The sequence below is a fragment of the Nicotiana tabacum genome, chromosome 22 (assembly GCF_000715075.1).
Source record: "Nicotiana tabacum cultivar K326 chromosome 22, ASM71507v2, whole genome shotgun sequence".
Taxonomy (NCBI): Eukaryota; Viridiplantae; Streptophyta; class Magnoliopsida; order Solanales; family Solanaceae; genus Nicotiana; species Nicotiana tabacum.
Window position 1 is genome coordinate 95,091,822 of NC_134101.1, and position 13,986 is coordinate 95,105,807.

The following is a 13,986-nucleotide window of genomic DNA, read 5'->3' on the forward strand; positions in this document are numbered from 1 at the left end:
GCGCATATTTCCAACAATATATGGATCACTAGTTTTTGAAATAACAATCCTTGTTGGAACACTCCTCCAAACTAGTCTCTCTTTGATTGTCATTTACATCAAATTTAGAACACTTACCCAAAGCACAACCAATGTTACAATAATAAATTTGATATTGTCCATTCACAGGTACAACACAGTGATTTATACAGTCATTGAAACATTCTTGATCATTGCCACACCTTGCCTGGCATTTATGAACTCATCTTTGTACATCAGTTTCCCCTTCTGCAGCAAAGACCATCATCAATATGATTGCAATCCCCAATCCCAGCTTCATGTTTGCTGCTTTTTCCATTTCTCGTGTAATTTGTATTTCAAACTTCTTGTTTTCTATTTGAGAAATTGATTTGGTGGTGATGTTAATCTGTCAAGTTTAAATAGAATGATATAACTGGATTATGGAAATAAAGATTCTTGGAGAAAATCTGAGTAATTATACACAATAATTATCATGTTACTTAAAATGACTAGAACATAATTATATTCGGACTAATTATACACCACATTTATCATGTTACTTAAAATGACTAGAATATAATCCAATGAACTTAATTTTTATCCTTTTTAAATTTTTGACTAATAGAGTAACTTTAAGGATATTTTTCTCGAAGTATTTTCCGTGCATTCGATATGGAGTTTTGTCAAAATCAATAGAAAAAAAAGAAGATAATTTGCTAACAATAACCTTATGCTTGGCACACCTAAGAAGCAACAGACTGAACCGAGCGTTAAAAAAAGGAGCAAAAGAACCAAAAAAATAAAAAGTAATAATACTCTCTCTATGAACTTATTTGACTGAGCACCAAGTTTAAGAAAAAATAATACTTTTAAAATTTGTAATTCTAAACAAGTCAAAAAGTGGTTCAGAGTATATATGTGGCTATAAAACATTCTTGGAATTATAAGTTTAAACTAAATTGTTACCAAATTTAGAATTATGAGTTCATTCTAAAACAAAAAAGAAGATAATTTGCTAAAATTGAAACAGAGATAAAACAAACACTATAGTATTCACCGCAACTAATCCAAAAATCACAAGAACAAAGCAAAGCTTATATATACACTACACCATCGATGAATACATCGCAGTATATGGACAGGCAGATAATGGATCTAACAAATTCACAGAGCAACAATGACTTCATCAACCTCATGAACCCTCACGAGGACATTAGCGGCAGTACAAAAGGGGAAAGTATTGTTCCGGGTTACGAATTCCGCCCGATTCGCCCAACTGGATCATCGCCGCCGAAATCTCATATTGATTCGGGTCATATCACTGGAGCTAGGGATTGGAATTCTGTTGAATTTAAAAGCAACACTGCTAGAATCAGAGTAATCGCTCGTTCTCCAGTAGTATTCTGTATTTTAAAAAATATTACAAGTATTTGCTTATACGGATGTAAGTTATGCCCTGATAGTATAAAATCAGTGAATTTTAACACGTAATAGTAGTTTAGTTATCATTTTACCAAATTACCAATTAGAGTGGAAGTATATACATCGTTTGTGTAAGGAATTTTTACACGGCCATCTTTGTCTCTTTAGCTGTTGTAGCAAGTAACCTGTCTTGTCTTATTTTATAAGATTACAAATCCACATTTTAATGAGCCTTCCTATACATATCCTTTGGTGACCTGATAGTGTTTTACACAGACAGTGATTTTGCACTATCAATGGTTTTTAACCTTGGATAACTAGTTAGTTGTCATTTTTACGAGATTACCAATTAATGCTTATCAGGAGATTTACATATTGTTACCTAATAAAAGACCTGATTTTGCAAGTATTCTTTACATCGTCAATGCATAGAATTTAAACTCTAACTTATAATGTACTATATTTTCAGTAGCAGTGTAGACACACTAGTATTCTGCACCCACTAGCTTAAAATTCTGAATCTGTCTCTAACAATGCAATGAACACTTGCTCTGTTTTATTCTCTTGTATGGGCTTTGGTTGACGACTAGTTTATCGGTGTGGAGCTTAGATATTTCTCTATTTATTGCGTCCTTTGTGGTTCATTAGTGTTGTAGTGCGGAAATTTTGACTTTGCCTCTGAGAATTGGTATTGAAGTTTGCTGTTATAGCTCTGTCTGAAAGGTTTTGGTTATTGAACCGTATTAATTTAGCTGCTTGTGAACCACTTGACCATTATGTGGTCACTGACCTTTTTGTTGTGTTTGGGCTACTGTCACAACAACATTAATTGCTTTAGTTCCAAGCAAGTTGGGTTCTGGGCTTCTCGCACATCTAGAGGATGCACCAAATGAGCTACTAGTATATCATTTAAAAACAATCTTCTACTTGGCATGTTTTATGAGCAAGAATGGTCAGCTTGTAGTTATCCAATTATCTTTTGCTATGATAAAGATTCTTAAATTGAAAAGCATCAGCAACAAAAGGACATGTACATGCCCGCGATACTCCTCGTATCATATGTGCTCTAATTGCTTGTGGACCTTATGAGGCAGCATCGTTCTTTTTTAATCTCTTTCTCATTTCACTTCTATTTTATGTGTGTTCTGCTGAATCTAGTTGGATATCTACTTGCTTTATTGGGCCAGTTTATGGAACTATACATAAGTTCTGTCAATGATATGTATCTTGTATTGTAATTTCCGTAATTCAATGCAGAATTATGGTTCTCTTGACTCACTTGCACCGGCCAAACTCAGTGGGGATAAAGATCTGAGCACTGTTGATTCATCTTTGTTATTTGAAATTGATCATACAGTGAAAGATTACGCTGATAATCTTCTACATGCAATAGAGAGCATGAGTGCTCGACTATCACAAGTAGAAACTCGAAGTCGCCAGATTGAAAGTTCTCTTGATGGCCTCAAGCTTTCTGTTGATAACAACAATGGGAGCACTGACGGAAAACTGAGACTGGTGGAAAATATTTTCAGAGAGGTATCATCTTTCATATAACTTCTTCTATATGTTTTGACTAAACTGCTCTATGAGCTGTGTAAGTGTAGGCTGCATTGTTTTATCCTTTGTTGATTATATATGAGCTTCTTTTATTTATATATTTATTTTTCCGTATTCTTGCCCATTTTTACATTAATCTTAGGAAAATTGCACTTCGCCTCTTGTATTACTGGCTCATCTTTTTTTAATATCTCTGTCCGAGCAATACCCTTTGTATAAATATACTGTTATGTCTGCTGAATAAGTTTTGGGTAGTTTCCTTGTGGTTTTAAGCTTTTACGTCATCTAAGGCATTTCAGCATGTAGGTGTTGGAGAATATGTTCGGACAATTGTTATCAATTTGCAATGGTATGATGGTTTTTGTTCTCGAGTTATGTTATTATGTACTAGTATCTGCTGCATAGACAATACTATGCTATTTATATTCTCGGCTGACTGTGGCGTATCACTTCATATTTAAAAATGGAGATATCTGAATTTGGAAATGGATCAATGTTATCAAGAACTGTTGGACTTTATGGAACTGTTTTTATTTACTGAAGTTGAAAGAGAGGATATTCTGGGTGTTCCCTATTCTGGAAGGGAAGAATCATGCCCATGGCATGTCGAATGAAACTTATCATAAGGTTCATTTGGTGATTGCTTGGTGAATTATTAACTTGCTTTTATATCTGTTTCAAAGTAGATTGAAAACTCTATAACCGATAAAAAGAATAAAAATAATGAAATATTTACTAAAGGGCAGCCCGGTGCACTAAGCTCCCGCTATGCGCGGGGTTCGGGGAAGGGCCGGACCACAAGGGTCTATAGTACGCAGCCTTACCCTATATTTCTGCAAGAGGCTGGTTCCACGGCTTGAACCCGTGACCTCCTGGTCACATGACAACAATTTTACCAGTTACGCCAAAGACTGGTGGAAAATATTTTCAGAGAGGTATCATCTTTCATATAACTTCTTCTATATGTTTTGACTAAACTGCTCTATGAGCTGTGTAAGTGTAGGCTGCATTGTTTTATCCTTTGTTGATTATATATGAGCTTCTTTTATTTATATATTTATTTTTCCGTATTCTTGCCCATTTTTACATTAATCTTAGGAAAATTGCACTTCGCCTCTTGTATTACTGGCTCATCTTTTTTTAATATCTCTGTCCGAGCAATACCCTTTGTATAAATATACTGTTATGTCTGCTGAATAAGTTTTGGGTAGTTTCCTTGTGGTTTTAAGCTTTTACGTCATCTAAGGCATTTCAGCATGTAGGTGTTGGAGAATATGTTCGGACAATTGTTATCAATTTGCAATGGTATGATGGTTTTTGTTCTCGAGTTATGTTATTATGTACTAGTATCTGCTGCATAGACAATACTATGCTATTTATATTCTCGGCTGACTGTGGCGTATCACTTCATATTTAAAAATGGAGATATCTGAATTTGGAAATGGATCAATGTTATCAAGAACTGTTGGACTTTATGGAACTGTTTTTATTTACTGAAGTTGAAAGAGAGGATATTCTGGGTGTTCCCTATTCTGGAAGGGAAGAATCATGCCCATGGCATGTCGAATGAAACTTATCATAAGGTTCATTTGGTGATTGCTTGGTGAATTATTAACTTGCTTTTATATCTGTTTCAAAGTAGATTGAAAACTCTATAACCGATAAAAAGAATAAAAATAATGAAATATTTACTAAAGGGCAGCCCGGTGCACTAAGCTCCCGCTATGCGCGGGGTTCGGGGAAGGGCCGGACCACAAGGGTCTATAGTACGCAGCCTTACCCTATATTTCTGCAAGAGGCTGGTTCCACGGCTTGAACCCGTGACCTCCTGGTCACATGACAACAATTTTACCAGTTACGCCAAAGCTCCCCTTCAGTGAAATATTTACTAAAAGGGCTAAAAAAGAAGAAGATAAAATTTTACCTGGTTCCTTTTTCTTTTTGTATCATCATTATGAGCTATGTCATCTTCTAGTTACACAAATTTCATGTAGGTGCAAGATGGTGTACAGGTCATAAAGAATAAACAGGATATAATGAATACTCAACTACAGCTTGCAAGATTTCAAGTTCCAAAGCTTGAGCAGGAAGTAGACACCCACAATACTACACACGTGGACTCAGCACAACCTATGTCATCTGCTCCTGTTCTGTCTCACCAACAATTTCCCCCTGTTTTAGCGCTTGCTCAACCGCCTTTCGCTCTTCCTCCACCTAATGCTCCTCCACCCCCTCCGCAACAGAATTCACTATCTCAAACTCAGCTTCAGAACCAGTTGGCCCAGAACCCAATTCCTTCCGGCACTCAAAAAGAAACTTATCTCCCACCGATTAGTCAAGCACCAGGAAACTCTAGTCAGCAGTACCAGCTGCCGGCACCGCAGCAGCCACAGACCTCTATCCCACCACCTCCACATCAAGGGTATCAGCCTTCGCCTTCACCGCTGTACTCGCAGCCATCTCCACCTCTTCAAGGGCATCTGCCTTATACATCTGTTAATCGCTCACAACCTCAACCTCCATTGAGCCGTCATCCTGAGGAGAGACATCATATAGCATCGCAGAATTATTCATTACCAAATACCAGTCAACCTCCCTCTAATCCATCAAGTGGAGCCCCTGCGTCCCTGCAGTTTTACGCAGCTTACTCTAATATGTTTGAGCCCCCATCTGGCAGACAGGTTTCTGGATTTTCTGGTGCTCATGGTTCATCCACTGGCCCGGGTGAATCTTATCCTTATAGCGGTTCCCCTGTCCAGTATGGCAGTGACTCCCCTTTTAAATCGCAGCAACTTGCTTCGACCGCAATGGGCCAGAGTGGTGGAAGTGGTTATCCACACCTCCCCACAGCAAGAATATTACCTCAAGCACTACCTACCACTTCTGCAGTTGGTAGTGGGTCTAGTTCTCCTCGTACTGGAACTAGAGTTCCTATTGATGATGTAGTTGATAAAGTGACAAATATGGGATTTTCAAGAGACCAAGTAAGAGCAACAGTGCGGAGATTGACAGAGAATGGACAGTCAGTTGATTTGAATGTGGTATTGGACAAGTTGATGAATAATGGGGAAAGCCAGCCGCCACAAGGCTGGAATGGTAGATAATATGTTTTCCTCTAATTCATGTTTCTGTACAGAAGTAGTTTGAGTTACATAGATCAGATTTGGAAATAAAGAAAATCATACCAAATTTTGATAAAAGAAAATATTTGTTTGGATTTAAGCGGCTCTGTTTACTTGTGTCATAAAACTTCATTCTTGTGCTTACACAGTTTTTGTTGTTCATTAATGTGACATCTCGGTTCCCTTTGTGCATTTCTTCTCTCTTTCTTGTAATGATTAGAGAAAACTCTGTATTTTCTATTTAGCCACTAGTGCTATTAAAAGTCATTGCTTCATCGTTTGAAGAAATGTGAAGCGAAGGATTATTGCTTTATTGGCAACGCCATGCGCTTCAAACAACAACGCTCAAAGTAATCCTGGCGTGATGCGAATGATTTTTTGAATGTCAACTTTGATGAATTGGATCAATATTAGTATTACTGTGTATTGGATGCAGTAAAGAGTTATCTTAATTGAAATTTGATAACTATTTTGTTAAGTTCTTATATCCGTGGTTTTCTTTTAATCTCCGTAAAGTGTGCGCTTCACCACTCGTTTTTTTTTTTTTTTTTTTTAGTAAATCCACTGGGTAAGGTGCCTAGGGTTAGTTTTTATATATATAAAATTCAAAAACAAAACAAAATGTCAGGAGATCTAACAAGATGAAAGAAATAAACTTTGCCGAATACATAGTGCATATTATCAATGTTGAGCAATGTACTCAACATTGATATCACATAATGTAAACTAATAAAGCAACGAAACTGACGTATAAAAACTAGCCCTGTGGAAGTGGTGTGATCCTCAAACAATTCCCCTGCCCAGTAACTCTGCCTGGGCATCCTTCCTCGCGTGAAATAGCCATCTTTTGCATCTTGCATTATCCATATTTGTGGTGATGAGCTCAATAAGCCACTATCATTATATCCTTTGTGTTGTATATGATTAATACAAATGCATTGTACCAGCTGTAACACCTTGTGATTCACCGCAACTGCTCTGCAAAATATGGCACCTTTATACCAACAATTGTGAGCATGAGTGAGTTTGCATAGTTTGCTGGAGAAATAATTTGAGTTCAAGCAACACTGGGGGACAAATTTTACTTGGGAGCCTTCATGGTATATGGAGGTAATGAGGTGCACTGAAATTTTAGTCCACAATGCACTCATCACTCCCATTTTTGAGCACCAAACTCCCATGTCATAGCTGATCATCGAGCACCTGGCAGCAGTAGTTCCTCCCGAGTATTTCTTTTGATGAGACTAGTAAGCTGCATTTTATTCATATCCATTGTCTGACTATTGCAGCTTTCATTTTGGGGTAGTGATTGATATGTACAAATGGCAACGAGTTCGAGTCTAATCCACTTAAGACTGCCCTGCCCATTATCCTCTTTAGCCTGCATGCTTATGCTTACTATTGGTCTTTCACTAAAGGAATGAGCACTATATGCTAATACCACTCTATGGGGTCTAATCAATAAGTAAGGCATGTTCACAGTAAAGTTTCCTGCAAAAAATAAAATTATGTTAGTGAAACACAGTAGCCCCATGCTTTCCTCTATAGGATTTGAACATGGCAATTGGCTATCTGATTTCCAACAGAACCAATATGTTCTGCTTTGCCTGGCTCCCTATATGTATTATTGACACAAAGGTACTGATATTTCTCCCTTAGAAGGTCCCAATTGGCCGCATTCTGCATTGCATCGACTGGCCAGCTACTATGCTCATAGGCGATCCAGCACTGTTTGGTATTCAAATCATGCGAGTTCCAGCATGAATGTGATGAACCCTTTGTGAGGCCCCAATCCTGAGAATTAATATTAGTGAGATACACTGAGAATTTACTCCCCAATACAATCTTTAGTCCCTCTTTTGCCTGCCAATCAATCCAGTCGCACATGATTTCCTCTATCCAATATCTGGGCAGCTTTCTATCATGAAATTGATATTTATACGAGGGGCTGAATCATTACAAGGTGTTAAGATACACCTTGGAAGATTGAAAGTCCATATTTCACACCCTAGTACACTGAAAGTCATCATTGCTTCCATGCTTGTGCCTACTATCAATCCAACTTCAAGGGAATGAGCGTCAAACGCTAATACCACCCATTGAAATTGAATGAAATAGTAAGGCATGTATACAGTAACATCCCTTGCAAAAAAGAAAATATGGTTAGTCAAAATTCCTACCACCATGTTCTCCTCCAAAAGGATTTGAATAGGATGGATATTAGTTATACTCCAGGCCTTTTCTTCCGCCAGTGTATTCTGTTTCCCCATGTCCCTTAACTCCTTGCTACTTTGACTCTCAAGTATGGACATTTTAATTTATCCACATTTACAGTTCTCCTCCCAGTTGTGTCAAGGTGATGAAACTCATGGCACTCAATATCCCCCACATCCAATGCATAATTGGCCAAATGCTCTGTCAATTTATTTCCTTCTCTAAAGATATGTGAAACAGTACCATTGCACAGTTCCAGCATCTCCCTTATCTCCACTATATCTTCAGCAATAATCCATGGTGGCTTCCAAATTCCAGTAATGACTCTTTTAAGCATCATTGAGTCAGTTTGTATCCAAATATTGGTCAGATCAGGATTTATACAATATCTCAGTGCCTCTTGGATTGTCACTACCTCTGCTACTGTGTTTGTACCCTCCTGTATTTCCTTCCCTCGAGCATATATAACCTCACCATATTCATATCTTATACAGAAACCATATGAGCTTCTGCCTGGATTACCCCTTGCTGCTCCATCCGCGTTAATTTTTATCCACCCACTACTAGGAAGTTCCCAAATCACCTTATCAACCTTCAAACTAGGAGTATAGTTTTCCATTATCTGAAGCATATCTGGCCATCTGGGAGGAACATTAAGCATGCTTGGCTTCCTAACCTTGATCAATGATTGAAGAGTAATGGACACTTGATATACCACCCTATTGATAGACACCACCTCACCATGTTTATAACTATTTCTCCTCTTCCACAACTCCCCAACGATTATGCAAGGAAGGGCTTGAAATATTGGCTTCAGTCTAGGAATTACTTGTGCAGTCCAACATTTAACTATTGCTTGGTGTAAGTTTAGCCCCTCTAGTGCAAAACCAGCAAACGAGAAAAAATAAGACCACACCCTTCTAGCTGCATATGATGTGAAAAAAACATGATTCACTGATTCCTAATCTGGATTGACACAGCACCAGCACTTAGAAGGCATAAAGTATCCCAACCATCTCGGCGCATCATCCAATGGCAGTATACCCTTCCATAATTTCCACATGAAGAATGATATTTTGAAAGGAAGTCCTTTCACCCACATTTTGCTATATGAACTGGCTGAATCTCTCCTACTCCTTAGAAACTCCCAAGCTGACCTCACACTAAATTCACCACTAGTTTCTAAGCTCCAGCATGGCTTATCAAGGCCCTCAAGTACTGGAGGTTTGATATTCTCCAAAATGTTAGTAGCTAAATCTTCTGGCAGAATACCTCTCAAAACATCTTCACTCCACTCCCCTCATGTACCACATCATAAATGTTATGAATAGATTCATCACAAAAGAAATCTGGAGGGGTGACTAAATACAGTGCACCAAGCCCTGTCAAGTTATCAAACCAAAAAAGAGATGATCCCATCTTAGGTTGCCATACTATTTGCTGTTCAATAATATCTCTGCATTCCAACATTTTTCTCCATATATGAGACCCATTTCTCCATGGTACAATCAAACCATTCAACTTTTTGCAGTACTTTTGGCTCATGAAAGAACTCCATAATGATGGTTTAGTATGAAAGTTCCACCACAGTTTATAAAATAACATTTTTGACATGTCATGTGGAGACCTAAATCCTACACCTCCTTCATCATAAGAAAAGCATAGTTTAGGCCAAGATATCCAGTGTCTAGCTCTACCATCAATCGAATTACTCCAAAAGAACCTAGCAAACAACTTGTGCAGCTTGTTTATCACAAAAGCAGGAGGATTAATTGCTTAAAGTAGATGGATAGGCATGCTTTGTAATACATTGGAAATCAGAACTGCTCTCCCTCCTATGGACAGTAATTTACCCTTCCACGACTGTAACTGATCCAAAATCTTTTTCATAAGCCCTTCATAATAATTCATCCTTCTTCTAGAGTAAAATATTGGACATCCAAGGTATGTAAAGGGAAACTCTCGTCTTTGAATTCCAGTGATTCTTTGGACCTTCCTCACCACTTCATCATCAGTGGAGTGGTGCATGTATACTGCTGATTTGGACTTGTTTATCAACTGCCTAGCTACTTCATATGCATATATCACCTCCATGATCAACTGAACTGAGGTAAAATCTGATGATGAAAATATGATCGTATCATCTGCATAAGCTAGATGATTGATATTTGGACTCCACTTAGGTAAACCAAAGCCACAAAAATAAAGATTCAAATGAAGAGCATTTAGACCCCTTGATAATGCTTTTGCTGCCAAAATGAATAAGGTGGGGGATAGTGGATCTTCCTGTTTAACTCCTCTCGTGGACTTGAAAAATCCATATGGTTGTCCATTGATTAGGACAGAGTACCAGTTATTAGATACAATGCCAAAAATCAATCTAATAAATCTTTCACAGAAGCCCATCTTTCTCAACACCTTGGTTAGAAATAACCATGATAACCTATTGTATGCCTTGGTCATGTTACGCTTCATCACAACATTAGGGCCTTCTTTTGTTCTCAATCTTATATTAGTGATGATTTCTTGCATAAGTAGAACATTCTCAACAATAATCCTCCCTTTCACAAAACCAGCTTGCTCATCTGAAATAAGGCTAGGAAGAAGACCAGCTAACCTCTCATGTATAACTCTTGAAAACACTTTGTTGATGAAGTTGCTAAGATTGATAGGTCGCATATCTGAAAAGTTGTCACCTCTTTCTTTTTAGGCAGCAACACCAAGTTAGTGCGAGTCACATACCTGGGTAATTCCTGCCCACTGAAAAAAGCTTTCACCATTTCAATCACATCATCTCCAATGATATCCTAACAAGCCTGAAAAAAGCTACCATTGAAACTATCTGGACCTCCGGCACTCTCTCCACTCAAGCCAAAAACTGCCTGCTTGACTTCATCTGCTGAAGGTTATCGTATTAATTCTTGATTCTGTTCAGCCTCTAAAATGTGTGGTATATGATCAATAATACCAAGCGCAGAAGGGACGACGTCTTCTTTGAATTGTGCCTAAAAAAAGTTTACTGCCTCCTCAGCCATAGCGACAGTATCTTCTAGCCAATTTCCCTCACCATCTTGTATTCTTTTTAGCTGCAATCTCTTCCTTCTTCCATTAATGTGCACATGAAAAAATATTGTGTTCCTATCTCCATCTTGGAACCAAGTCATACCAGCTTTCTGCTTCCAAAATTCCTCCTTTAATGCCAGAAATTTGAACAAGTCAGCTTGTACATTGTGCAATCTTTCCCTGTTTTGCAGAGTTAGATTTAGTTCAAATTATGTTTCATGAACCTTCACAACCTCCTCCAAACTTGATATCTTCTAATAAATGTCCCCATATGTTGCTTTTCTCCAAGTTGAAAGTGCCTTCTTTACCTTCTTTGTAATTGAAAAGAGTAAATGGATTAGCAAAGAAGTCTGCCTTCCAATTCTCCTTCACTACTGTCATGCCCCAACCTCGGGAGGCGCGACTGGCGCTCAATCGAGTTATCCCAACTGAGCAAGCCTTATCAAACACTACCTACCTAGCTCAATATGAATAAGGACACCATGCTTCCGTTTATTTAACCAAGGGAAGATAGTGCATCCCACATTACTAGTTCATTTTAAATCACCACATCAAACCATAAATGAGTTCCGAGGTCCCATACATTTATACTTTAGAGAAACGGGAATTAGAATTGCAACATAGTTAGTACACCCATCCGACACCCGCACATGACTCACACATATGTCTACGAAGCCTCTAAGGATGTAAAAGACAAGTATGACAATGCCGGCAACAAGGCCCTGGCTATACCTCAAAAGTGAAAGTCCACAATACAAATATATATAATACAACCCCTTGAAGGAGAAAGGGGCTCACTAAGATCTTGAGGAGAGGGATGCTTCGCTACACACGACCAACACTATCCGCTATGGAGACACCTACATTCATTAAAAAAAATGTAGCGCCCCCGACAAAAGAGACGTTAGTACCATCGAATAGCACAAGTATGTATAACTAAACACCATCAAATTTGAAAGAACTTTCATACACAAAGAAGGAAATCACAAGTATCACTCCAAAGCTTTAAATGATCACAACATTATCAACATCAAAGAATTACACAACCTTCACGTCATGTTTCCATAGCCTTTAGTTGGCAATTTCATACTGTTCCACATCGTTTACGTTACCACCGCTATCTTGAGCGGAGTCCGATCTCGACCCGATCGGCTAGGCCGTCTCCTGGAGACATTACCAATATTCTATTCACATTTTCCAGTTTCAATCATCAATGCATAACCGTCATGTGTATATGTCATGGCGTCCGATCACGGCCCGATCGGCTATGCCGCCTTACCGAGGCGTTATCATTTTCCATTATTCATCTCATTCCAATCTTTGGTTACACATGTATTAGTTTACCGACACTTGGGGCCACAATTTTCACATTCCACAATTCACGTTTCACATTGTTCCCATTTTCAACATTAGGTTTGTAATTCAAGAGAGTATGGCAAAAAAGAGCAAATAAGGCTGTAGGCGTAGATGAGACTTCATGTAAATAGCATAACAACGCACTTAAATTTCAATCTAAGGTCTAAGCATTTCGATACATGATTCATAGCCCTTGCACCTTTTAAAATTATCAAGAATAGCACGTTGATCAATTTGAGACACAGTTTCCATGCATATAAGGTTGCAACACCAAGTCAAGTGAAATAGCAATCAATACAACAATTCAATTTAGTCTTACTGTACTCACACAACCAACGATGAAGCTCAATTTTTAAAAGACGGGGTTTTAGCCATACATACCTCAATAAAGCTTTCCTTATTCCTTACAAAATTCCAGAACTTTTAGCACTTCGATCTATTGTGTAAGAATTACAAATTAAACCGAGAATTAGAGACGAGATTGAGATTCTAGCTTGTTTTGAGCATACTATCAAACACTAAAGGGGCATTGTGATCTTAGGCCCTTTTTGAGAGAAATTTCTATCATTCTATACCCCAATTGCTTTTCTTTTTAGTTCACTATCCCCTCAACACTCTAAGGTTTGATATGCATGCAAGAAATCCACTCTTATACCAATGAATTACCTCACTAATGACCCCCTTATAGCTAAGTATAAAAATAAGAGCTGAGGTGATAAAGCCTTACCTCTTGGGATGAGGGTTTAGGTCCCTCACTTGATTATCTTCAATAATTTACCCAGGATTCATGAAGTAATTTGATGAGAAGAACTTTCCCTCTCTTAGACCCCTCTCTCTAACTCTAGAAATATCAGGAAATAGGCTCAAAATGAGCTATTACACCGAATATAACGATAGGGGGTCGGGTTTAAAATTTAGAAAATTGGAGCCCTGAGTCAGATCTGCGATCGCCTTTTGCGATCGCTAAGTCGACATGCAGTCCGCATAATGGACCGCAAAAATACTCCCCCAAACCTGAACACACTATCTGGGTATGCGGCAGAAATGCAGTATGCATACCCGTTCTACGGTCGCATAATACACCGCAGAACTGCCCCTTACAAAATACCAAAGGAATTATGCGACGATTATGCGGTCTGCATATCGGTTATGCGATAGCATAATCGACCGCATAGTTGACCTCAAATTGACCAACACACTGAATCACATTGCGGCGACTATGCGGTCCGCATACCTGATATGCGACCGCAGA

The 13,986-nt window shown here is 38.3% G+C and overlaps 2 protein-coding genes across 2 annotated transcripts; one reads left to right on the forward strand and one right to left on the reverse strand.

Moving 5' to 3' along the window:
* Nucleotides 1-1,028: 1,028 nt before the first annotated feature.
* Nucleotides 1,029-6,201, forward strand: LOC107777627 (uncharacterized). The gene is made up of 3 exons (XM_075243831.1): nt 1,029-1,377; nt 2,680-2,958; nt 4,974-6,201. The coding sequence occupies exons 1-3, from the start codon at nt 1,117-1,119 to the stop codon at nt 6,081-6,083; spliced, it is 1,650 nt and encodes a 549-aa protein (XP_075099932.1). The 5' UTR covers nt 1,029-1,116; the 3' UTR covers nt 6,084-6,201.
* Nucleotides 6,202-8,376: 2,175 nt separating this feature from the next.
* LOC142175984 (uncharacterized) lies at nt 8,377-11,759 on the reverse strand. Its single transcript, XM_075242998.1, has 6 exons — nt 11,623-11,759; nt 11,336-11,558; nt 11,058-11,122; nt 10,169-10,947; nt 9,624-9,958; nt 8,377-9,276 (listed from the first exon to the last, which is right to left on the reverse strand). Exons 1-6 carry the CDS (start codon nt 11,757-11,759, stop codon nt 8,377-8,379), a joined length of 2,439 nt encoding a protein of 812 aa, XP_075099099.1.
* Nucleotides 11,760-13,986: the final 2,227 nt, after the last annotated feature.

Coding starts and splice junctions, on each gene's coding strand:
- LOC142175984 (XM_075242998.1), bottom strand. CDS start 11,759: ATGACAGTAGTGAAGGAGAATTGGAAGGCAGACTTCTTTGCTAATCCA. Junction 10,948..11,057: donor AGTGGGCAGGAATTACCCAG/GTATGTGACTCG, acceptor AGTGTTTTCAAG/AGTTATACATGAGAGGTTAG. Junction 9,277..9,623: donor TTCATAACATTTATGATGTG/GTACATGAGGGG, acceptor AATCCAGATTAG/GAATCAGTGAATCATGTTTT.
- LOC107777627 (XM_075243831.1), top strand. CDS start 1,117: ATGAATACATCGCAGTATATGGACAGGCAGATAATGGATCTAACAAAT. Junction 1,378..2,679: donor GCAACACTGCTAGAATCAGA/GTAATCGCTCGT, acceptor AATTCAATGCAG/AATTATGGTTCTCTTGACTC. Junction 2,959..4,973: donor TGGAAAATATTTTCAGAGAG/GTATCATCTTTC, acceptor AATTTCATGTAG/GTGCAAGATGGTGTACAGGT.